The sequence below is a fragment of the Coccinella septempunctata genome, chromosome X (assembly GCF_907165205.1).
Source record: "Coccinella septempunctata chromosome X, icCocSept1.1, whole genome shotgun sequence".
NCBI lineage: Eukaryota > Metazoa > Arthropoda > Insecta > Coleoptera > Coccinellidae > Coccinella > Coccinella septempunctata.
Genome location: NC_058198.1, coordinates 993,376 through 1,019,584, shown reverse-complemented (window position 1 = coordinate 1,019,584; position 26,209 = coordinate 993,376). Strand labels below are relative to the sequence as shown.

General features: G+C 37.0%; 2 protein-coding genes across 3 annotated transcripts in view; one reads left to right on the top strand and one right to left on the bottom strand.

The window, feature by feature from the left end:
* Positions 1-697: 697 nt before the first annotated feature.
* Positions 698-25,482, bottom strand: LOC123321769. Of its 2 annotated transcripts, none has more exons than XM_044909523.1 (5): positions 25,248-25,482; positions 13,456-13,648; positions 4,497-4,930; positions 2,673-3,476; positions 698-2,617 (listed from the first exon to the last, which is right to left on the bottom strand). In XM_044909523.1, the coding sequence occupies exons 1-5, from the start codon at positions 25,329-25,331 to the stop codon at positions 1,982-1,984; spliced, it is 2,151 nt and encodes a 716-aa protein (XP_044765458.1). In that variant the 5' UTR covers positions 25,332-25,482; the 3' UTR covers positions 698-1,981. The 2 variants fall into 2 exon arrangements, with proteins under 2 accessions (XP_044765458.1, XP_044765457.1); XM_044909522.1 differs by lacking the exon at positions 25,248-25,482 and adding an exon at positions 17,467-17,620.
* Positions 20,550-26,209, top strand: part of LOC123321787 (RNA-binding protein 24-A-like) — a 41,039-nt gene continuing 35,379 nt past the window's right edge. Inside the window, exon 1 of the mRNA XM_044909559.1 lies at positions 20,550-20,621. The gene's annotated coding sequence lies outside the window, so the exon portion shown is untranslated. The remainder of the gene's footprint in view (positions 20,622-26,209) is intronic.

The window sequence follows — 26,209 nt, the reverse complement described above, 5'->3', positions numbered from 1 at the left end:
ATTCAATCCAACCCCCTTTCATCATCCCTGCATTTCGCTTTTCATACGCCGAAAACGCTCAGTTTTTGTAGTTAGGTACGTGCGTTGATCGAGAAAGAAAACCAATCATGAAACCGGAGTGAAATGAGATGTATTACAAATACATCGAAACAATTCACTAAAAAGCAATGCAACCAAAACGTGTCACTGTTTCGTGTACATTGTGATTTGTAAGAATCACTGATGGACCCTTTTTCTTTGAAGACGAGCTATCTGAATCAGTTTTTTGTGTTTGTTCCTTCTCCGAAGCATTGTCATTCTCTACGATTTGAAGTGTTTTCTGTTTTCTATAGGTTTTATGAAACATTTTCATTTTGGCCGGTAATCAGATTCTAATTGTGATAGGATATTCGGAATAGGATGTGAAATGTTTGTTCAATTGTCTGAATTGTCGCTATAGATTTTTTTTCTTAGACATAACTTGTTAAATATTTCGAATAATGAGCTAGTAACTCTTTTTTTGGAATCTAAATGAATTCACTTCATTATTATTTTATATCTTCGTTTATAGCCGAAGCTATTAACCGAAAATACCATTTCGTCAAACATTTTTTCCTCAATGAATTCTTTTCTTGCCAAACTGTGATGAAAGAACTGACGATATATATTTTTTTTCAATATGAAAATCAATTAGAGTGTTGAAGTAATGAAAAGGAACTTTATTTCAAGAGTTTATTTACATAAATACATTTTTATAAATAGGAAATATATTAAGACCATATATTTATGCAATTTGTAGAACTACATTCAATAACATACAGCTTAGACACCAAAATGTTCACATATATACGGTACAATACTATTATTAAGAATAATACATTTGAAAACAGCTTATCATACAGTTAGATTCAACAAAAAATAGATCCTATCAATAAAAATTCTCAACAATCTTTGGTTAACTCATCATCAAATCAAATAATATTTGCAAAATTTAGGTATAAAGCTTGTGGAGGAATGTTAGAGAGACTTTATCGCAAAGTCTCGACATTGATATCTCAATTTTCTCAGAAAATGTGAAAGGGAAAATTTCACAAATTTATCGGATTTCATGAACATAAAAAACTCAACATAAACTATCCTGTCAAAATTGGGCAGGTTCGCCTGAAACAAACAAATAATGCTAGGTTCGCTCAGAATGATAGAGATGTGACCTACACATTGTGGAGCTACAGAAGCCGATCAAGGAAGAAGGATTCTGGTTTGAAAAGTATTTACTTGTTTCTGAATGTTAACAAATATTATCATTCATCAACAGTAATATGGATCGGACCACTTTCCTTCCAAATTATTTATAAACGAATTATTTCTACATTATTAAATATATTGGATTCGAATAAAATTTTTCTGGCCTATTTATTTACAGATCGAATTTATGTTATAGCGTTTAATCAAACACCAAATTTATCATGAGAGAGCTTGCTCTTCTTTATTGTCGTATAACTAAATACGGAGCTATTTTCCATTCCAATAAACCTATTCCTATATTCAACTGAAAGGTGTTGAGAAAATATTTCATAAAAATGAATAATTATTTCCATTAGAATTCATCCTGAGAAATAACTGATTTCAATTTTTTTCTCAACAAATAAAATAGGTAAAAGAACGCATTGGAAGACTGTTAGCAAGGAAGCTTGATAAATTTCTTGTAAGTGAATTTTTTGTGCTAGGATCGATGAAAAGTCACAACACCTATTTGATCGAAAGTTATTTCTCGTGATGACAGGTTAATTGAAAAGAATAGACGCGAAACTTTGGGATGGGTTGAACTCCGCTACTTGTTCGAAAGTTTTCAAACTCGCGAAATGGAATCGAAGTGCGTTAGTTGTATTGAAAAGAGAGAAATGGAATGTGTTTTTCGAAATCCACGTTTCCGGTTGCGAAATTCTCAAACATTTTCCATTTCATTCCCTTCGATTCCTCGCAGATCCAAGTCAGATGATGATTAGTCCCTTTCGTTATGGTACTGTCCTTGATTGTCGAAAAGGGTCATCTTCATCCTCTTGCATTTGGCCCTGCGATTCTTGAACCAAAACTGGACATTTTTCGGTTCTAATCGTGGGAATTTCTGTCTGTACGCCATCTGATTCAATTCCTCCGTATATTTCAGAATGAGATTATGGGAAGGGTGGGTGTTCATGGAGAACCATTGTTCCAATCTCGGCACCTCCGTGACGGGATCGATGAAGGTGCGATTTCTTTTGCGTCTTTCGTCCGCCGAAAGGTTCAAGGAGTTCGACGCTGATGGAGACGCCGCGGCGTGAGATAAACTAGGAATGTAGTGGCTCATGTACAGCTGATTGAAAACCGAATTCGTAACGATCGGAAGACCTAACCTCTCGAAACCATCGTTTTGCAGCCTGGAGTACGGATTATCATCTGGACTGCCGCAGATACGTTTGAAGCTAGGCATGCTACCTGGGGACATTTCGTTACTGTTAGGTTCTGGGGTTTTCCTCTCGTTTTCCATGTCGACATCTTCTTCTTCCATATCGGATAGTCTGTTGTTGTTGGTGGCGTCTTGAACTGGCGAATGATAATTGATAGGTTCCTCTTTAGTCTCTAGCTTGCACGTTTCATTCTGGAAAAATTCACTAAATAATTTTGGAAATAACGTTTTTGTGCTTACAACTTACTTGAAGGTTCGACGGTGGTGGTGATGCCGAGCATTGTGGACTCTGCTCCCTGGAAGCGGATTTCTTCGTCAAGGACAAGGGCGCAGTCGGACTTGGCGGTTGAGCCTCATTGGTATCCTCTTCTAAGTCCGATCCGTTGTTGGAATACTCATCAGAGGTATGACACCCCAGGATGTTTCTCCTTGGTGTGAGATTGTTCTTCAGCCTGTGCTCCACTAAACGTTCTGGATTAAGATAACCCTCCGATATCAAGAAACCACCGTTTGATGGACTGTGGTTGTTGTAACCGTTCAATGGAAGATGGCAAGGCATTCCTGGGTTGATATTACGAACTTCGGCCCTTTTCTGAGCAGCACGAGCGTTTTTGAACCAGTACACGACGTTATTGACGTCCAAGGGTTTCCTGCCTCTCCTCGACTCTAAATTGTTCAATTCCTTGACGTACTGCTGAATTTGCTGACGACTTGGATGCTGGTTCTCAGTAAACCATCTCTGCAGTTTTGGGAGTTCCAGTTCAGGATCGAAGCTGGTTCTCATTCTGGCTTTCGGTGTTGGGTAATTGTTGTGCACGGTCTGTAGAGCAGGATGGCTCGTTTCTTGCATCGTTCGTTCCGTTTTTACAGTTGTGGGCGCGTTACAATAGGGAGACGAAAATGCGTTATTGAATGGTGCTCTTGGAGCCGGTGAAGGTGAGCTGAACTGAAGTCGCCACCAGTGATCGAATTTTCTTCTCGTCTCCTCGGACAATTCGGGAATTGGCCCTCCACTTATTGAATTATCTTGGCAGAGTTTGGCCAAAGTTAGCTGTAAAATGGAATTAGACGCTTCAGACAGTGAGAGAGGGAAATATAGAAAAATGTCAGAATTAAAACTCGAAAGAATTTCTCACTTAATTCTACTCGAAAACAATACATTGTTTTTGTTGAGAAATATGTAAGTTGAATCGAAAATTTAATCGGTTTATTTTTAGAAATAACGGTTCAAGGTGTTCAAGGAATACCGAAATATTCGAATATCATAATATTAAGTTCCATTCGCCTAAGCATGATGCGTCTTAAGAATTAAGAGAATGAATGTATTAAGGGTGCAGAGAATAGCAGTAACCTCGCTTTTAATAAGATTATGTAGCATTATTTCATGGTATTAATGAGATCAAAAGCCTTCTACATCTATAACCGGGGTAGATCCGACCCCTTCCATTTCTTGCTTCTGCCTGAGCGTTAACAATGTCGTAGCTCCTTCTTCTCCAATTGATAAATATACAACAAATATCAAGGGGTGAATGTGAATCGTAGTACGGAGGTATTATATTTGGATTATAATTGTGCAATGCTTATTCACTCTTCAGCTCAACATCTTCATTTTGCCCGCAGAGCTCGCTGCTAATTCGAAACACGAGTATAAAAGCGCCCATTTACTAAGACTTAATAACATAACACTTATCCCGTTCAATACAAACGTGGAATGCATTCGCTTTTAACGATCATATTCACTTTGAAGCCTTCAATCTCATCAGAAATGGCTCTATTCCTAGTTCGTTATGAACGGATAAGCGGGTTCATCTTTGAGATGAAGTTGAATAAGCTCCTATTACGTGATCCAAAACGAGCGCGGACTTTTTTCAAAAATTCAAAGTCAATCAATGATTCGATTCATTCGAGAAAGCTTTCAACCATTTCAGTTCTCAATTTAACTCTACAATTTACGAACGTTGACGGTAGTGCATCCACCATATTGTTTTATAATTTCGAAAATGTAAATTTTTCATTTGGGTACGTGACAAGGAGGGGTTCGAGAAGAATGAACCTAAATCAGGGTTCTTACCTCGTCTAGGGGACAGCCAGAGTTGAGTAGGATTCCGTGAGACTGCAACAACATGAATCTCAACAAGCGATCTTTGACATCGGACGTGGCCCCCGGTCTCGCTCTGAATACTTGAATTTTCAGAGTTGCGATGTTGGATAACTCCCCCAGAATCTCTCCAACTGTCACCATCGGATCCACTGTGATCTTATCGAAACTTAGAGGTTTCCAGTTCTTTATCATGACCGACCCTCTTGCCGCTGACACTGTGTCTTGAGGGTAGCCCAGTCGTAGAAGGGCAACTTGGACCAAATTGTGGAATGGCGTTCCAACTGGTATAATGACGTAGCTGTCAGTCTCCACAATGGGCCTCCTACGCCATGGTCCACGTTCTGGAATCTTGTCGTCGAGGGAAGATACGCCTTCGACGATGCAATGGACGGGAAGAGACTTGGCTGAAACAAGATCGGAAAGATCATTTCATTTTTGAATTCAGTATGCGTGCTGCCATTTTCACGACATTAGGAACGCAGGAAATGACATTCGAATAAGTGTAAAGTTCGATAAGCAATTTCAATCTAACGGTATACCTTCAGAAGTACATGATGATGTCTATTAAGGTGGGGATTTGCTCATTTTATTTTCAATCTTCCGAATGGGGGGTGAGATAAGAACCTTATGAGAATGATGGAACATCCTGAGCCACGCTCAGATTAGGCTGCGCATTATTTGATGTTGAAGATGTATAATTTAAAATTGTTCAGTACGAAAAAAAGGATCACAGATAACATTAAGACCTGGTTGCTCAGGTCAGGATTAAGTTGATCCTAGATTAACCTGACAGAATTGAACGGATATGTTAAAATTAATCTAGGATCAACTCTAATCCCCCAGGCCTAGAATTTCGGATTGTTCTGTTGATACTTCGAATGGAGGAGAGTAGAGTGTTTCGTTTACGATTGTAATAAAAACACATTCGAAAAAAAAAAGGATCTAAACGACGATTATCCACGCGTAAAAACATTTCAGTGAAGAATTATAACCAACCATATTTAATTACTCGATCGATCCTATAAAACATCCAGATACTATAATTGTAACTCATATAACATTTTATAATCGGGTACCTTTTTTACAACCCCAATCACGATATAATCGATGAAAATGTAGAAATAATAAATCTATTAAATGAGTATTATACCTTCCGTTGATTAATCAGTGAGTACATAATTTCAAGTGTCTCAAAGAGATTGTATTGGAATTTGATGAAGTATAGTATATGGATTATTACATTCTCGCATTGTTGTTTGTTTGAATACCTAGTATGATTTATTAATGACTGAATTACATATTATGTTGTTCAAGTGACTTTTTTATACTTTTGTAAATGGAAATTTCCGATTCGAATTAGTCTGTTGCATTATTTTGATTGAAAGAAAGATGTTGGGAAATCGAAAGCACACCTCATTAAGTAGATAGATGACGATTCTTCGAGATTATTTCATAATTGACGGTTTTCTCAGTTCGTTTATTGATATTTTTTAAATTTTCTCTACTAGTATTGAATATCTGAGAATGTAGTTCCGAAATGGTCTTGTGCTCACTCGGTTCCTCCAAGTATATTTCGTGTTGAATGGACAGCTCAGGGAATATGATCTGAAGACGTGAGATAAATGATTAATTAAGGACGAAGGCGTTCTACGACGTTTCAAGTAAAGGATTTCTGCGGTACAGTTATTACGAAGGAACTATTATTTATAAGGTTGCATTATTGATCAGCTGGGGTGGAAACAAAGGGCCGGAAGGCAATGTGAACCTCAGTTAAGACGCTGGTCAGCCCTGCTGGATTACAGCTAGTGGGATTAGCGACTAGTGGACTATACACAGCGCGGTAAGCCGAGAGGATTAGGACCCCCACCGGATCTGGCAGCCGGATCCCCGAGATTTAGTTCTCTCTGCAAGCCTGGCTTCGCCTTATATTACCGCATCTGCATCCTTAGACCGTTCGCTGGACCTTGCCGCTCCATACCGTCGTCAACTAATAAAACAAAAATAACTCGGCCAGCTTATCAACTTGAGCAGAATTCTCCCTCGAGGAACCGTTTCCATGCCTCTTATTTCCTTCCGTAGATTCTCGCAAGATATTCATTTTCTTGTTTTCAAGTCACGGACAGAAGAAACTAAGGAGGCATTGAAAACGGTTCGAATTTCCCTCAGAGATTCATCATTCGAATATTCGCTCCCATATTCTTGATTTTGACGACGAAAACAATCTTTCGCGCAGAATTCGAAAGTTTCAAACATTTCGGAAATATTTGCAGGTTCAACACTTTTTCTACGTTCAATTCCTCAATCCCCAACCTTCGAAACAGGTACATCGGAGGCAGTAGCTACGACAATAGTGATACGATAGTTGGTAGTCGTTTTTTTTCCATGCTTTCGGGAATGAGCGTTGAAAATTCTGAAAAAATCGTCTTGGGACTTGGGATCCTCATCCTATTCCAAATTTCCATAGCAGAATCTCCAGAAAATTTGGAGTTGCTTGGAAATAATTATGAATGGAACATATTTACATTCAGTAGGAAGTCGGTAATTGAACCACTTGCTCTTAAACCAATTTGGATGTATCGACCTCTTATGGAGTACCTTTGGAAATCCCTGCGAGAGTTCAGGAAGATTACCTCGCTTAGCCACACTTTTCTGGGAAGTTTCTGCATGGGGCACCCAGTATGCCTGTCGAAGATACGTAAGGTACGGCAAGGATCAGGGCTGGGATCGCCTAATAACCCCAAGGGGAAACGAGGAGGTATTAGTGCCGTTGTCGTGGCCTGTCTATGCTAATCTTGTTAGGTTAAGAAGGCCTCTGCATATTACGAAGTTTTAACTAGAGCAACGGGGACTGCCCCTGTAGCGCTGCCTACGTCTCAAGGATTACGAAACGAATAGAGCCTTGTTCGCCAGGCAGAGTGAAAACACAGAAACTGGTTTTCCCAAATTTCCACGGAAATCGCACATCTCTACTCTTTATCCATTTCGATTCGAGCAAAGGATGAAGGGAAAAAGGGACTCAATCCAAGCCTCCCTTATCTTCGCAGTATACACAAAAAAATATTATGCAATAAAATTAAATCAACTCAATTATTCAGGTATCAATATTTCCACTCGCAGATCGTCCATATCACATGTAATACATAATATTCAGTATATTCAAGATTTTCAGTTGTTTGCAGAAATCTATGCAAAATCATGAACAATTAATTGATATTTCAGATCATTGGCAGCGCTTGCTACAAATCAAATGCCGGCTACAACATAAGCTAACACCAGTATCCGTTGAAACTTTCTTGCGGTCGGATCTAGATCATATCCTTGCGTAATCCGGAGATGAATATTGTTTGGTTTCCAGGCCAATTTACATTTAAATAAAGAGATAATTCCTCGTGTCGACGCTCATGGATATCTGGTTTTTGCCCATATGGCTCCATACCCTAGATAGTAAATAGAAATGGTGGGCCTGTTAAAGCTGGATTAGCTGGAGGTGGGGAATTAGAGAAAGCCGGGATTAGGATGTAGAGGGGAAGGGGGGGCATGCTTTACTCTGTCCCAGACGGAAACTATGCAGGATTTGGGGATGAAGGATTACCATTCCGAATTTACGAATTGAAAAAAATTCATGGCGTCGAGAGGGCTCGTTCCTGTTTATAGGGAGGGATTTAGAAAACGGAGAAAAATTTGAAATCATTGTAATGGCAGATTCTAGATTTCAAAGTGCTTCTCCTTATGTTTCGGATAACGTCCTCCAAATCCAACAGATTTGAGTCTAATCTGAAAGATCTTCACAATCTTCATGAGAGTTTATAAATTGTCTAGATCTCTGAGCAACACAATTCCAATTTTTGAGAACTACCTACTTCGAACAAGACGCATTATATAGGTTTAGCAATATATATTCTGAATGACATGTGTCTGGCATCGTCACCTTCAGAAATATAATTTTTTTCACTTTCACTCGATTTTTCCATCTAAAATGAGTCGATCGGAATGAACAGCTAGAAGGAATTATTAATTTCGTTGGAAATTCGCTTTCCTTCGATTATATTATATGCATGCGGATATGCTATATAACATATTGATGTTTTTATTTCGTGAAGATGGATAAATAACGTAAAAAGTATGAAACATTCGATTGAAACCAGTTTTTCACCATAATTGTTTTTTCGTATATAGTTCATTATTTTTGACGCAAATCGCAGGAATTAAACTATTAAAATCAGAGTTATACACATTTGCATTTATAATTCCTAATAGGAAAACTGATTATTTCATCATTAGGATCTGAGAATGAAAAAATTTCCTTCAAACTCTGCTATCTTATTTTGTGGAAAAGTTTGAAGGAAAGGAGCATTGATATTGTGAGCATTTTTTGTATTGAGTTGAATTTTACTAGCCAAATGCCATCAAATGTAACTTTGACTCTCTATACATTTATGGGCATTATGTCCATTACTACCTTAACTACCTTAAGAGTCATAGTTACTTTCTAAGCGTATATCTACGTCAGAATGTTATAGTTAGAAGAATTAAAAGTAACTGTGACTCTTAAGGTAGTTATGGGCATATTTTTCAAATTCGTCCGAAAGAAACATTGTCATTTTTCTGACATTTTCAGCCCGCTCTATATAAATAATCTCCATTCGACTACCTAACAAACTTACCCAATGAATGATTCACAATTTTTCGACTGTAAAAAAACCTCCCCGCTCTCTCTTTCGCTAATCATTTTCCAACCACTCATCTGAAATTCTTTAGGTCTGTGTACGTACCTTGGAATTCGGGATAAGCGGTGAGTTTTTATATCGAAGCGAGCTGAATTCCGTTCACTCCATCAATCACCAGAGGATAATCTCCGCATGGCTTCAGAGAGATGAGAGGGTGTTGCAACCGACCAAGCATTGTTGAATACGTAGGGGTAGTCGCGTGGGGATGAAATATCTTTGATAACGTTCGATGAATATGACGAAGGCGGAATAAATCAATGCGCCCAATGAAATTCAAAATGTTTCATTATTTCGAATGAAGGTCGGGTCAAAATTTCCTTTCATAGTCTCTATGGATATAACTTCTTGTTAAATTAGAACCTATTTTTCTGTAGAACCAAATTGATCGTATTTGGGTGAGAATGAGTAGAAAAAGTGCGGTTTCATTGAGACAATTCTGTTGTATTCGTGGGTGAAGTTGAAATTGAATTGATTTTTAGATGGAATCAGTCGGAATGCACACGCCACTGGCGTGGCTATTGTCGCGTCGTAGAAGATTAACGTGAGCCTTCGTCGATCTGGGATCACCTTGGGACACATAAGCTGGGGCTGAGAAGGATCAGACGCTAGCGCTAATCTCGAGATATGATGAATCCACACGATGGTGTTTCTATTCTTCTTATAACGTTACTCCGGCTTCGATTCGAAATCGGAACCTCCAACCCGTCTCTTTCCGCTAATCCGAATAATGTAGAGATTAATTCTCCTTGGGGGATTTGCTTCAGCTAGTGGTGCGTGTTATCTACGTTTCTCAGGAATAAACAATCTCCTCGTAGGAGTTCCGTCAACGTAATCCAGACGCAAAATAAGCCTTATATAATCATTGGAATCGATTAATTTTGGGGGACTAAACCAGCCAAGATACGAGCTGTGACAATCAATAGCGAGCACGTCGTTCTAGGCACGACTCTTATTATATTATTACGTGTTGTGTTTAAGCGACATCTTAAAAGTTGGAAATTCCTCTTTTATAACAGGGTCGTGTGCTCAGATGTCTAGGGTGGTGGCGAATTTTGATCTTGATCGAGGTGTTGTGCGGGACCCAGAAAAAACTAAACATATAACAAAAATTAATTGATTCCACTTGATCCGTGACAATGGGGCTGTTACACTTATGGAATCGATCGTGTCCCATGGGAATCGAGGTGTGTATCAGCTACTCCCAACGCCTATGATTGCATAAAGTTGAATCGCCCACGCTGCAGGGGTTCCGCCGGATTGTGGATCGACTCAACACAAATCCGCGCGACACGATTGTGGCGAAAACAAATAGATGAATGATACGAAGAGATAAGCACGTACAGACGGATTAAAATTGTGTGTGAACATGATGAAACTTGGACTCCTTGCTCGCTATCTACGCATCTGGTCTCCCTCCACCCGGATCTCATGATGCTGGGGTGTTTTTCTGAATTTCTCCACAAGTGCTCGAATCCATTCCCAAGAATCTGTTTGGTTTACCCCAGTCAAACTGGCCTATTGTTTTCGAAAAATGGAATGACATATAGGCTTCATGATAATTAGAGAGGAAACACCTTTTTCCGACATACTGGCTGCTGGCAGTAGAGGCAGAAAGGTGAGATCACCCGAAGAAGACATTGAGCTATGGGAATCCCGAGAACTAGTTTAAATCTCATCGTAAATCCTGCATGAAATCGTATTAGTTCGCGAGAAGGGCAGGGCAAAACACAGCCGGGGACTTATTGTAAACAGTATTGTGGGTTCGAAGACCCTTCATCCTCTAACTGGAGTTTACGGCTCTTTCGAAATCCTCCTTCCACCTCTCCACTCTTTGCAAGTTGCGCGAATTAAAACTTTAGACTAACAAGTCCAAAGCTAATAAGAAAGTGGATTGAAATAAGCTGTTGTGTAAGACGCTTTGGCCTGTATGCTATGCAGACAGTGGTACGATGGCATGCCTTCGAAATCTTGTAAAAACTCAGACCCCAGAACAAAAAGCGCTCTTCGTAAACGCAGCAACGGATTAAATGGCAAAGGAATCAGTCCCATGTCCTTTGCGAGAGCATTATGCGTAGACAGCATTGAATAATCCGTAATGAGTGGCCGAATGAGAGCTCTACTCGAACAAACGCCAGTGGCGCACTTCAAACTCTTCCAAACCCCAATAATAACCAGTTGAAAATTTATTTCATCAAACTCCCCTCAAGTGTCGGTAACTGTTGGTGTAACTTTTCTTCACCTTGCCTTATTCTCAACTTTCCTCGACATTTTGACCAAGTACCTTCATAACCTTTCATGTAGCCCTCTTGGAGAAAAATAATCACAGTGGTGGACCAAAAGAAAAATTCCTATCGGCATGAGCAACTCAAGAAATCATGGAATGAATGGATTGGATGTCATTTTCTGGGAAAGCTCTACCTTCTCAGAAGGTAGCCGCGAGTAGCTGATGGGCAACATTTTCCGTTGGAGTTTGTGGCTAATGCACCACCGCGTATCGTAATCCGTTCCCAATATCGAAAGTTGTCCGCAGAGGCGACGCCTCTGAACTCCTTGATCGAAGTCAAAGCACAAAAACTCACCGTTCGTCCGGAACAATGGCCGGGGCTAATTCTTGTCGAATCTGACGTTCAACATTCTCCGATTATTCGTTGATGTACCTAATCCTGATGGCGGTGACATCGAACTTCTAGCAACTTTTCCGCTGGCTGAAACAGCCGACTGGATTGTCGCTTCTCGTTTCCATTCAGGCCATGCCAGATTTCGCGGAATTTCTCGACTTAGTCATTAAAAACGATTAGCTCCTTTCCGTGGAGGGATGTCGTCTAAAATATAAACAGGAATCGAAGGAGGATAACGTAGACGACCAATCCGATACTTACGTTCGCGGTGTTAACAACAAGCTCTGACGTATTTCAGCACAGTTCCACTGAAATACTCAATCGAACTATGTTAGATGGTCCTACTGGTGTGGATATTTTATATCAATAATATATCGCTGTGAACAGAACCTCGAATTTTTCATTTTAGCGCTCCTAGCCCACCACTAACTTTTATTAAGACACCTTTTTCGTTCCCAGAAAGAATCCAGATAAATACGGCGATAAGTAATAAATTCCATTAAGCCGAGTAAAAGCTTATAGCTGTGTAATTAAATTCTCATTATTCTTGAAGCAATAAATTCATTTATATTTACATAGCAATGCAGAATGGAGAAAAAGCGGTCAATAAATCTCTATTAATAGATTAATATTTGAACAGAAAACTGCAGCTTGAAGGCAGCATGCAAGATTCACAATATATCTTCGATAGCAATGAATCCAATGCAAGATTTATAGTCCATTAAAATAGTAATGTCCTAGTATTTGTCGAATGGTGAGCTTTGTATAATATTTCGAAAAATAATCTACTATTAAATAGGAATTGCAACCAGTCAAGCGAAAGACTAAATAACCATTCCGTCTACCTGTATTTAACAATTATTGTATTGATAATTTTACTGTATTATAGTATAATTTTCAATTTGATTCTTCTTCATTGCGCGATACCTACCTACGGTGATCAAATTTTCACTCGAAGTTAGCTCACAATTGATATTCCTTCTTTCTGAATAACTGATATCAATTAAGCATTAAGGGGAAAAAAGTAAAACTCGATCAAAACAAATTAACAAAATGCGTAATTCGAATAGAATTTTTGAAAAACCTCGAAGGGAATTACCGACAGAAAGATGTGATCAACATATACATTTTCAAGAGCAACAAGTCAGTTTTTCATGGTTATCTAATTTGAAGTTGTAAATAACGCATCTAAGTACTTTTTGTTCCACTTGAAAATTCCAACACCTCATTCAGAGCGACAATTATAATGATTATCATTATGAATTTAATTAACACGTGCTCGTAAAAAATATTCACAGAAAGTATGAATTATAAATTAAATTCGAAATGTGTGCGCTAAAAAAACCTAGATTGATGAGATCTACTCTGTAGTTCTTTTATTGCTTCAAATTCAGAAGGAGAAATAACAAATTGATTTGTTGGTTCGTTCGATTTATTGATTGGTTGATCATAATGATTTGAAAAAATTATACCTGGACGTCTAATTAATTTTCTTATTTTTGTTTCAGGTATATGAAGCTCCAGATGGGTAAGAATTTCTATTATTTCATTAATTATTAAGAATTGATGGAAATATTTACTTACCGGAAGAATTTCTGGAGGATTCGAAATCTTCCTTTATCGGAGATGGTGATACTGTAGCATCTAGTGGGGTTGATAGACCAGGGGGTGGTGTGGGTGCCTTTTCTGCAGATTCCCGGCTTAATCTTTCGTTCGTTGCAGGGGTTGATGAATATGTCGGCGACTTACAATTCCTCGTTAAAGCTAGCGCCTGACTCTGTAACGAACAAATCAAACGATTAAATTTACGTATGTCACGTTAATTCGTATGGCTGTCCTGTCAGGATCGGCGTGGCCAGTGGATAAAAATGCTGCCTTTTACCCACAGCAAGCAAAAATATGATTTATTGAACGTTTATATTTCTCGGGAAGCGATATTGTTCGACTTAAATCCTAACGTACATTGAGCTAATAGATAGAGAGTAGGGAATAACAGAATATAGTATTCGTGAAAAAATAATAATATTGAAGACATCTAAAAAGTCGTAACCTCATCTGTAGGCTGTGAGGAGTTCAAGCAACAAACAATTTTTCCGTAATGACGTTGAATTATGTAATAAAATTTTTTTTGTTCCTGATGAAAAATTATCGAGAACCGGACCTGCATTCTGCGACTCGTGAACGCGTTTAATCTGGGTTAAGTGGGGTCAAAAACCATCAGAATTCCTCAAAGTTATACCCTACGCAAAAAATTGCTTGTATTAAATAGATATCTACTTAATTGTCCGCGAGATAGAAATAACGCCTTGACTCAAGTATAAATCATGTATTAATATAATCATTCTCGAAATTCATTTTAACTATATTTAACTCGTTAATATTCCAACCAATTACGCGTGCAATCCGAATCGCTACTAACTCGCAGTTTAAAGTGCGCCACATCCTGGTCTCATCGTTTTACGGACTGGATATCTTAAGAAGGGATAATAGCGTTTTATCCTTTCTCGTTATGAAGAGCCCTTTTTCGTTTCTTATGACTAGAAAACCGTATCGGGAATATAACAATTATAAATGTTCGAAATGCAAGTCATAAGAGTACTATGCGAAATGTTTCTTCAGCCAAAAACAAAAATTTCACCCAAAGATTCATTATTCCCTCTTCCAGATCGAAAAATTTAAAAAAAAACAGATAATAATGACCCCAAAATTTCAAGATTCAGTCAGTTGTGTCAAAGACTACCCTTCAGATACAAAGAAAACAGAATTTTATTGAATCCGTAGACGATGAAGATTACGTTGAAACCGAAGGGAATTACGATGACAGGGATAAGTCATCTGTTTCATTGAATCGTCCGATTCCGAACATCCCCCAGCAAGTGCAACGGCAAAATATCCAATGCCGAGGATCTTAGAAGATCTAACTTTATCTGAATGAGTCATAACTCCCCTAATCCGCATATAACAAGCGTTCGCATGTAGGTTTATCAGACCTTGTATTTTCTTAGTCGTGAATAGGGAATAAAGGGGTTCACTTTTTTGTTTTGGACTGGGAATAGATTCGCGAATAACATAAATATACTAGGGATGAATGATTCAATTGTGAATTATATTGAAAAACCCCAGAACTGAGTCGCTGGATCAAATAGAATATTATCCTCACTTTCCAATGAGAAATTAAGAAAAATCCAACACGTTTTGAGACATGAGAGATTCAAAAAACCAATAGAAACCTTCCAAAACCAGCGAAGTATTCCAAATTTCTTTTTCATCAAATAAAAAAAAGAAGAGGATCGCGGGCCTCGAACCTCTCAGCTAACTGGCGATCGCCTCTATACCGCATAAACTGTTCTATGGAAAAACTGTCGTATAACGTAAAGGGAGGTTTGAAAGTCTACTTGAGGGCTAATTGAGCTACAGTCATGCGGTAAAGGGTGTCATATGAAGTATGATTTCACCAGCACAAACTTCGAATTTCAACAGTCTGTGTTTTTCGTTTTCCACCCCTGGATTTTCCACTTCCAGAATTAGTCGATCGAATCAGAAAGCTGGGAGGTTCGTTGTCCAAGTTTTTGTTTGGATTTTTGAGAGTTTGAGACATCGAATTCGCCTTTAAAGAATAGAGATCTTCACTCACATCAGTCGAGCTGTTATCAGCACAAATTCGTGGTACATTTTCCGTTCTCGCACGTCTTTTGCTGCATTTCCTCGAGCCGCGGCTTGCACTGTGATTGTGTTCGTCGCAAATCACTTTAGTCACGCGATTTTTCGCACCGGAGGTGTAGAATTTCGCGCCGCACCGTCTGTTGCTGCAGATCCATTTTTTCTCGCCGCATTTCAGCGTGTAGTTTTTCGTATAACGGAAACCGTTGCGCACTAAAACTAGCTTTCCGCGCTCGCTGAACGACATGGCTAATCTGAAAATGCGACGAGCCGAATCGAAATAGCCCGCGGTTCTCTTTACCGCCACAGGCAGGGTGGTTTGTATTGTAGGTGTGTGTGGGTGAAGGGAGACTTTCCACAAGAGCGCGGTGGACGCTAATGAAATGAACGAGAGGAAAATGCGTGCAGGGTTAGCGATCGTTACCTGGGGATTATCGTGCAAGTTCGAAGTTTCCGACGGAGCTTCGATGCCATTATGTAGGTCAGTGTTGCCGAAACGCCGTTTGTTGTTTTCGGCCTGTACCTGACGATTTTTCCGACAGAGAGCGGAGTTTTCTTTCCGGCATGCCTTCCGCTTCTCGTCAATCATCGGGAACATACAAAAATCACGTGTGTTTGCCCTAATAGTCATGAAATTTCCCTATTTACGTCACGAACGACAAAGATCTAGCGCTCTGACCACAAACGGGCGATAAAGGGTACGCACCCTTAGGGTGGCAGGTTCGAGACTGGCTGGGTTCCGAATTTTTTAGAGATTTCGATTAAGATACTATTATTTTTGGTTATTTCGATATATTGCAACCATGCAAAATCTTTGGTTCGTCACAAGAATTTAATTGTTAGAAATCGGGAAAATTCGAAAAAAAAAAAAGCGATAATATGAAAATATGTTTAAGAGAGTCAGTCTTGCAGCAAAATGTTTCACTTCGAAGAGCCTCTGGATGCGAATCTTGTCAGTATAGTCAAAGGGTTAGTCAAATTCGTTTAAATTTAACGAGTATTCAATGAAACTTTGTGATAGTTGATCAATAAGAAGTGTCTACTCTCGAAATGTATTGTCCAAGTTGAATATTATCAATACATTCCAACAGATATATTAAAAAAAAAATCAAACATTCATATGTACTTCTTGACAGTACAATCAATTTTTCTCAACAATTTTAATTAACCAGCGAAAATAGCAATCAAACTTAACAGATCACAATTTCAATTCAGCATGAAGAACTTATTTTCTTGGTGCCTTCCTTTCTTTTCTGTTTATACAGCGAAAATATTGGTTTATTTGTTGAAGCAAAATGCAGAAACGTTAAAAAATATACTGGCACAGTTAATTTTTCAGTATATTTGAGTATCGCCAAACCATCCCTATCATTAATCTACATTCCAAAATCCAAGATCTTCTTGAAACGAAGAAGGGAATAAACTATACAGAAGGTGTTAAAAGTAACGCACAAAATTCATATCTTCGATATTCACTATTTTCTAGACTTGTAGTCAATTTTCAATTCACATTACGCAAATTTTCTTGTATAATTGAGGGGTTTGTCATGCACCCTCTATGAGGGGTGGATAAAATCCCCATTAGTGACCAAATCATCAAAGTCAAAGTCAAAGTTAAACAAAAACCAAACAACCATTCTCTACGAGGGGTGTTAAGTTGTGTAATTTACAGAAAAGTTGATCTGTTCTCGTATTTTCCTACAAAATAGTAAATATCAAAGATATGATTTTGTGATTTGCTTTTTATACCTACTCTGTATATTTTTTTATAATTGATTTGTTATTTGTAACTTATAAAGCGTCAGAATTCATAGATGGACTTCCTGCATACTTATCAGAACCTACAATCACCCTACATTTCATAAAAAGTGTATCTAGACTGTCATTTAGTAGAATTTATGTTAGTTTACTTGATGTAAAAGATTCTATACGTACCCAAATTGTTTTAACCCTTTCGGGGAGGTCTTCCTGGCGATTAGGTAGAGTGAACAAACTTTGGTAACCAAAATGTTTGGGCCATAACAAACCGGGGGGAATATTTACCTCCACCATGTTTCACAAAATCAACTCTGTGTTTCGATAACTCGGAAATCTTATTTCGTTCGAAGTATCTTGTCACGTACTAAAGATACAGGTGGGGATGAAACAAAAATGCGATCATCTTCGCGATTCAGATGATCGCGGGCTTGCTTTACTTTCGACTATTGACTGTTCTTATGCTCCAAATGGTTCTTTGACAAATCGTAGTTTCCAAATTTCGAATTCGTCATGGCTTTCCGAGAAACGCATGAGTTTGTTCAACATTTAAGCGTTTCTTAATATTGAGATTATGACTTGTGGATATTTATTAATGACTTTAGGATTTTAATGTATTCAAAGAATAAGAAGCTAATATCCTGAAGTTCATCTGTTTACTTCAGATCCTATCTTCGACGGTTAGTCACTCATTCAAGATTGATAGGAATTAAATTGGCTATGGCGTATAGAAAGTGATACCTGATAATTAGCTTATTTAATAGGCAGAATTCAGAGGAGGAACCAAGACTCTCCGTCTGACTCCTAAGAGAGTAGATTTTCGATATACATCAAGCACTAGAACTAGATAATATGGTGGTATTTTTGATCTCATTTATCAATCTATATGTTTCTCCCAATGGAGGAAAATCAATTAGAAAGTTATATAGAATCAAAATTGCACAGTAGGTTGATTAAACTAAGTTCCATTTCAGAAATGTATTAATAGTATGATAAATTCGGTACATAATTTTTTTCAATAACAGATTGACGCAGGTCAGCCTGTACATTAAAGGTATTCACGAAACATATATAATCCAAGGTTGTACTTGGTCTGACTGTGAAGATAAGTGGATCAAGAGATTTCATTAGTGTGATAGCTGAATCTACCTGCAGTTTTCAGGTATCCCAAATCAGTGAGATTTATATTTTAAACCTTAAATTCCAATCTGAACCTGTTACGGTGCAGAACGGATTTCTTTCAAAATTTATATTTTAACAATTTAATGCTGAGGTCAGAAATGAAGGTCTAGACACGTTCCTATTAAATCTTTCAAATACTAGAAAATACGAAATTTTCGCCTTAAGGGATAATCTATCTATAGAAAACACAATAAATCATTTCCAGGTAAGCGAACCCATAAAATAGCCCATAGAGTCATTTGTCTTTCTTCAAATCAAACTTGCCGGTGTTCCAGATATATCGGGATTTAAGCCATAAAGCTGCGTCCAACCATTTCTTTCACGGATAAATTTCGAAAATAGACCAACCTCTCAGATTATGCCTATTAAATAAGTTATAATCTTGTGGAATATTCCTAAAGTCAACTCACAATTCTTCTAGGTTCTTATATTTTACATGAAAAATCATATTTGAAGAACTACTCAATAATATACTAGTATATTTCGTGTAGAATTTTGAATAGTTGAAAATATTGGCAGGAAAAATAATGTCAGCGAGTGTAAAAGTGACTAGCAATGATGATATAAAGCTTGTTTCGGTTATATTAAATGTTATGTATGATTATGTTCGATAGAAATTTGGATCTCTTCATTAAAATACGAATTACAATTCGTTGGGATAATCGAATGAAAAATACTCATTTGTTTAATATACTCGGTCATTAATTATACATTCTCGAAATATATGTTATTACACATTAATCCCTTTCATTAAAAACATTGCGTATGGTCCATTATCTTTTTTCATATGTTGCCATTTCAGTCATTAGTTGAATTTTTACCTTGGTTCAATTATTCCGAATTGTCCATATTTTTGGATGGATATAGGAAGACTGCTTGGAGCATATGTCATTGTTTTTGATCTTATTTTCGCAGCGAACCACGTGCAGATAACTGATGTGACTCTCTGATCCACTTTAATCTTCTTTACTTGAAAATAATTCATTGTCTACTACTTAAGTAGGAGTCGTAAAACCTTTTTGTTTGTAAAGGAAGATTTGGTCTAAATTTTGAACGAGCTTCTGCTTTTATGTTTGCTTTGGTTTATGCGAAATATGTTAGACGTATAATCAAAAGATTAGCCCATGGGCTGGATTACCTTTCGATGTTTACTATTTAACAACATTCGTGTTATCGCAACGATTGCCCCAGCAAATCTTTCTACCAATATTGATAATAACGGCACCTTCTTTTCTCGTCATTCAGACTTATGATTACGACACAGCAGCTGGTAGCTGAAATATCTGTTTGATTGTGTCTGAAACGAATTAGAAGTCAACTTCTTTATTGAAATGTAAATTCCAGATTACCTTTTCGAGAATCCCCTACAGGTGCAAAATACATTTCGGTCGAACGTGAAAAAACATAGTTTTTCCCGGATCAGGATTATTTGAAAATTAACGAGCACTTTCAGTTGCGAATCAATCGATATCCGTTTTCCCTGTGACGTTAATAGTATTTCATATGATGCTGTTGTCGAAATGCAATTTAGTATAGTAAAATTCAAAGCAAATACAACGCAGAAATCAAACATGAATCCGTACGTTTCAAAACCGATGAGAAGTCCAAGCAGAATCGATAACACGAAATAGATTTTACAAGTTATACATTTTCCATTGTATGTTCGGCATTAATCCAGCCCAATATTGTGTTACATGATGAAAATAAATCCCTACCAACGACGTAACGTCAGGATTATCCCACAATATATTATTATTTATTTTATGTGCAAATGCAAATAAAATTAATAACATAGGAAACAAATTAATTTTAATAATCGGCCATATTATTTTAGAGGTTTCTATTCAACAAAACCGGTAATTTTATAGATGATATTTCGTGTATTTCTATTATTTCCAGCCTCACATTTCGCAATTACCTAGTTCGAATTTATCAATCGCAGCTCGGAAATGCGGGCTAATGACTATTTTAACAGATCCCTTTCCCCTCGCCTGTTGAAAAAATTGCACTGAATATGTTTTGTTTTCGAAGGATTGAAAAAATCTCTAAACAGGCGGAACAATATGATACGGATTCACTTAATTTCAAACAATTTATACATGTATATGAGGTGAATTTTAAAATTGAATAAACTCCATTCGTTTTTTGAATCTGTAAGTACGAAATTTGGACATTTTATTATCTTACTCGATCAGAAATTCAACAGATAATCCTCATAATAATAATCGCCAATAATCGTATTACAATTCGATCCACAGTGGGTTCGTAATTGTCATTCGTCAGCCAGTTCAAGCTCGATGATAATCATGATCCTGATTTGCTTAATACCAGTCTTTCGAATTCGATCTCGTATGAGAGACTTTAATTAAACGTTATCTTCACTGTGTTCACATTGTCCATGTTATTTTCGATTGACTGTTATTAAATTCAATGTCAGGCTGTCTTAAAAAAATAACTTCCGGACATGCATATTTCTCTCCGGAACAACGTAAAACAATTCAAGCCCTTATTTTCATATGCGAATCGATCAACGTAAAATTCTTATGATCGAATGCCAAGAGAGTTGTTACACAAAGATGGAAACAAGTATTCTCCAATTACCATCGTTCAAAGTTTAAAACAATTTTTCTAGTCTAGATCTAACTCATAAAACTTATTACAGTTTCAATTAAGTGATTTTTTTTTCAATTTAATGTCATCACTGAGCAGGAAATACAAGAGATGTAAAACGAATGAAGGGTAACTTGCAATAATTCAAATACGTTCATTGAAAAAGAGGAAAAACAGATGGCCACCAGAAAAATAAATACTGAAATACTTAATGATCTTATTAATTGAATCGTATACCTACTCTGTTGGATTAATTACGTTTCGCCATTGATTGTTCATTATACATGACAGAATGTCAGACCGGCTGAGAGGAAATTAAAAAGAGTTATAAGATTTGACACGTTTAGATTTGCATTCATTGAAGAAAGCTGAAATTTTTTTATTAATGTGAACCACCAACAATAATGTTTGCATAATTTGAGAATTCACAGTAATCATTTCAATATTGTTGATATTTATATTTTAAATTCGAATAATTATAGCAGATTAATATTCTTATTCCTGAAGTAGAGTCCATTTCTAACTCGAATATAGGTGATGGTAATTAGCGGAATATCGAACGCTGTTATGCAAATAGAATCGTCGGAAACATTCAACAATATTCTTATCTATTCATCTTTCGTTGATTCGGATGAATTTTAATATTTTTAGAACCGTAATGAAACTAGGAATATCTTAATCTAGGTTTAGTTCAAGGATCTCATTAACATTATTCATCTCGATTTTCATTATGAAATTGTAGAAATGTATAGGTATCTTTAATTCTTCTGTATATGAATATGAAACAGTTATTGTATCCTGAATTATGGAAAATAACTCAATTCACATGGATGAGGACAGCGTTTTCTATAAATTTCGACAATAATTTGGCAGTTGGACCAAGGAGTAATTCAGAGCATTTTAACACTTTGATTTGCAGACCACTGGTCGGAAAGAAAATCAGAATTCTACAAGAGTCCTCAGTCTATCTTTGCTCCTCCTCAACTACTGGAGATAAATCCATGAAATTAGGTGCAAAAATTGACTACTATCGTTCTAGCTCAAAGCTCAAATGAAACGTGAATATATATTATAGTTGGAAAAAAACAGATATAAATTCGCGAAGCTTCGAATGCATACTTGCTTGTCTAACCAATCATATCGTTTTAATTTCCGAAAAAATTTTTCGTTACGATCGATCTCATTATAGTGGTAAATGGTATGCGTTTAGAGTACGTTGATTAGTTTGCGTAATAAGAAAATTCTTCAATTCAGCATGAAAAGGAATCATTGAAAAAAGTTGCCAAGAGGAAATATCCATTTCGTTCAAATATAACTGCGAAAAAAGTATTCGGCTGTACAAAATGCAAAGTTCAGTCTGCAGTTAATTAATGATAATGTGTTGCTCCAATAATTATTATAGAACATATCGGCTGATTCGTTATTATGTTAACAGAAAAGAAGGATTCGCACCACCAATCCATTAGTTCTAACAGGTTCCAATTATAATATGAAGTGTGAAAAGGTTGAATGAATAAAATCGTGGGATCTGTATATTCGGTGAATTTAGCTTTAGCTTATACCTGAATTTTATGAAAAACGTTGCCAATTTCATATATTGCTAGTTTATTGTGAGGTTCTTTTCATTATTTTTCATCTGAAAAAACATATGATGAAAATTTTTTATATAAACACATTTGACACATTTGCCACTTATCTACGGAATACATTGAGGAATATTCTCATAATTACTTTCTCGTGAAACTAATGAAAACAACAACAATAACTAGTAAGGTTAAAGATGTTGAGTACAAGTGGAAATTGTTATGGAAAGTTGTCCGCAAACTACAGCATTAAGGTTGCTAACCTGAAATTGGAGTAATCTATGATTATTATAATCCCTTGTACAGAGATAAATCTACCAGAAATAAACAAATCCAGCCCACATACGCTTTATACTTAATAAAATTAAGACTTCTTTGCATATATTTCCATTTTAATTCAATAATACCCAAGTATCAGTCTTGCCTTTTATCCTTCCAAATCCGATATATCTTATTCAATATGTCTAAATCCACACGAATAAGAGGCTTGTCAATATACTTAGTATTTGACAAGGTAAAACTACCTCGATCAGTATTTATCTCATTTTACCGTCGTGAAAAAAAACGAATGTTTATCTATTCCAATTAAAAAAATCAAATAAAATCATTTGATGAGCAAGTTGAGAAGTTGAAAACTACGTATTATACTCAATGGTAGAAGTCACCAGTAAAAATGAATGCGGATATAGAGAAATTACCAAATAGCGAGCGTATGCACCCTTGTGTTTCAACATCCACCACAGGTGTAAAACTCACTATAAGTGGGGCTGCTTTGAGGCCGGATATTGTTCCACATGACATAACTTACCGGTCCTTTGATACAATCGAATTTTGACGTGCCAAGTGTATTTTTGTTAGAAAACTGTCGTTGAAATTTCCGATTATCATTACATTTTTCGTATTTATCTTTCCGAAAGGGATCATCATTATCCGTTTGTCCATATCGCTCGGATTCGAAGTAGAAGTTTAGTGAAAATATATACGATAATTAAATATTCAAGGAGCCCAACTCGGGCTATTACTACAGATGCGAAAATGCGATGTCTGATAGACAGAAGTCTAAGAGCACGCCGGTAGAATTTCAGTATATCGACCATTCCGAAAACCATAAAATTAAAACGTATGTAAATAAGACAGAAAAACATGATTTAATTCGCTTTTATTCAAATTAAATGGATAGATGTCAGATGATCTATCGCACTACAGAATTTTGACGAAAGTTAACTATTGGAAACTGTTATATGAAACGTTCCTCCGGACATTCTGATAACTGATGGTGAGTTACCTATACATTAAAAACCGATAAATGATTGTATCTTGGAAATGGCTATCGCAGAATGCGAACGGATAATCCAAGAACGCCTAATAACTTCTTGAAACTTGTTCTGTTTTATCTGTCTAATGATTACTCTTTTTCCACTTTGGTTTTACCTGGCCGAATTCTTCCGAAGTTCCTCATCGTTGAATTTCATTTTTCCCAGAATTATAGAGTGCAAAATTCGCCGGTTTGTGTTAGTCCCCCTCGATCGATACTCTTTTTAGATATTCATAGGTAGAACGAATGCAAGCGATCTTAGGGAAATTCCAGGAAAATAAAAAAAAATTGTTGAATTGACTTCAAAATCGTATAGCAACTCTAATAGGGTAAAAAATTAATAATCAGCCGAAGGCCCATTAAAAATAAAACATAATTTTAAAATCGTCTCTGTATGCAATAATCGTAATAAAATTCAGAGTCTATATATTCAATAATTTCGTTGAAATTGAATAATTCTTCTCATGTCTAGAAAATAACATAATGCGTCAGAAAATTATCGGAAAATTGCAAACAATTATACGGATTTAGTGTCGTGTTGTCCAGTTTATCTTTATTCCTGAAATGTAATTGTAGAAAATTGTGCCTGAAGTGATTAAACGAGAAAATGAATTACTTTCAATTTAATTATTACTGACTTGGTGCGGTCGAAATCACTATTTGATCGGTCGATGCGAGGCCCACACAGATTTTTCACCAATTGCAAAACAAATTTTAAACAATTTAACGCGAATTTTTCAAGTCGAAATCTATTGTGCGAGTATCACACTGATTTTCTCATCTAAAAAATATCGCCTTCGCTCGTGGGAATTGAATCTCAGGTGAATACAAGGGAAATCCATTGTTTTTCACGAAAACGCTCAACGAAATTTAAATCTTTATGTGTGGTATGGATGAACGAATCAAGTTTGTCGTTACAATAAAATTTTTTTGCAAAATATGAGGACAACTTATCCACTTGATTCTACTTTGTGGTGTGGGTTGCAATCATTCTCACAAAATACTTCAGTATGGATTCTATGTAACCATCTTCAAATATTTTGGCGGGGTGTATTCGAAAGTGAACCAACAAAGCTTGACTAATTTTTTTTTATTTGCTATCATAAAAAAAAATGAAGCGGAAAATTTTAATTTTTGTGAACTACTGATATAATTGGAAGGGGTTGAAAATGAAGGGTGTTATAGCAATGATTGAAATGAGTGCGATCGGGTTGAATGAAAAAAATGATTGAAATATGAGAGTGGGAAAAAAATTTTGATGTGGTTGTTACCTGTGACGAAATGTCTGAAATGGAATGGCCCTTGGCAGCGACCCATGCTTCGGCGAACGTTTCCATGGCACTTTGAAAGTCCATGTTTCGGAAAATTGAAACTTGACACGAACGAAATTAATATGGCATTATCGTAACGTGAACGTAAACAACGTGACTGAGGCTATCTGGTGAGGAGCGTCACAGACCCTGCCCGTGCAAGGACGCGTTTCAAACTGACGCTGAGCCGAATGAATCTCGCCGCGACGACTTTGCGCCACCCCCTCATGCGCTGATCGTGCAAAACTCTCTTTGGGACTTTAAAAAACCATCATCTGCACACTTTTTCTTAATGACTTTGGCCAGCCCACTGGCCAACCAGATCTGCACCGAATCTTGCTCATCAATATTTCGGAATAAATCTAACCTGGCCGAACTCTTCCTCGGCCACCCCTCTATCCTCCCGCAACCCCTAACATCGATCCCTACTCCGGGATCTCTGAGAGCTATCTCATAAAATCTACTTTTTTCGCTATATAGGTCAATTATTTCCAAGCTCCGGAGGATTTCTTAAAAGTTTAAGTTATTTAGGCGCTTGCGCTCGCCCGACGGAGACGTCTGGACGCTCAAATGAATTGAACTGGAGGCGGAGCTGCAACGTCTTTATAGGCGTTACTCCTGTCGGTATGTCCCACGCAGAACAAAGGGTTCAAGAAAATTATTCATCCCCGCAGATTTCCTCATAAAACGAAATAAACCCTGCCCAGACAAACGTGTTAACTATTTTTCCCCATCTGTGTCTTCCAGGTATTTTTCACATTGCACCATCGCCCAAACGAAGAACTCAACAATTTTCTTCAGAAACCCACGAAAAATGAACCCAACGATTAGGTTTTGCGAGAATTGAATGAAAAAGTTTCCTTCCTCTTCTTTCCCTTCATGTTATCCTTTCCAATACGCCCCCGATAAAGTAACTGTCACCA

Excerpts from the sequence above, each read along its gene's own strand:
- LOC123321769 (XM_044909522.1), bottom strand. The coding sequence starts at position 17,583 with ATGGTGGAGGTAAATATTCCCCCCGGTTTGTTATGGCCCAAACATTTT. Across the intron at positions 13,649-17,466 it reads AAAGGGTTAAAACAATTTGG|AGTCAGGCGCTAGCTTTAAC; the intron begins GTACGTATAGAA and ends TGTTCGTTACAG. Across the intron at positions 3,477-4,496 it reads CTGGCTGTCCCCTAGACGAG|CTAACTTTGGCCAAACTCTG; the intron begins GTAAGAACCCTG and ends TCCATTTTACAG.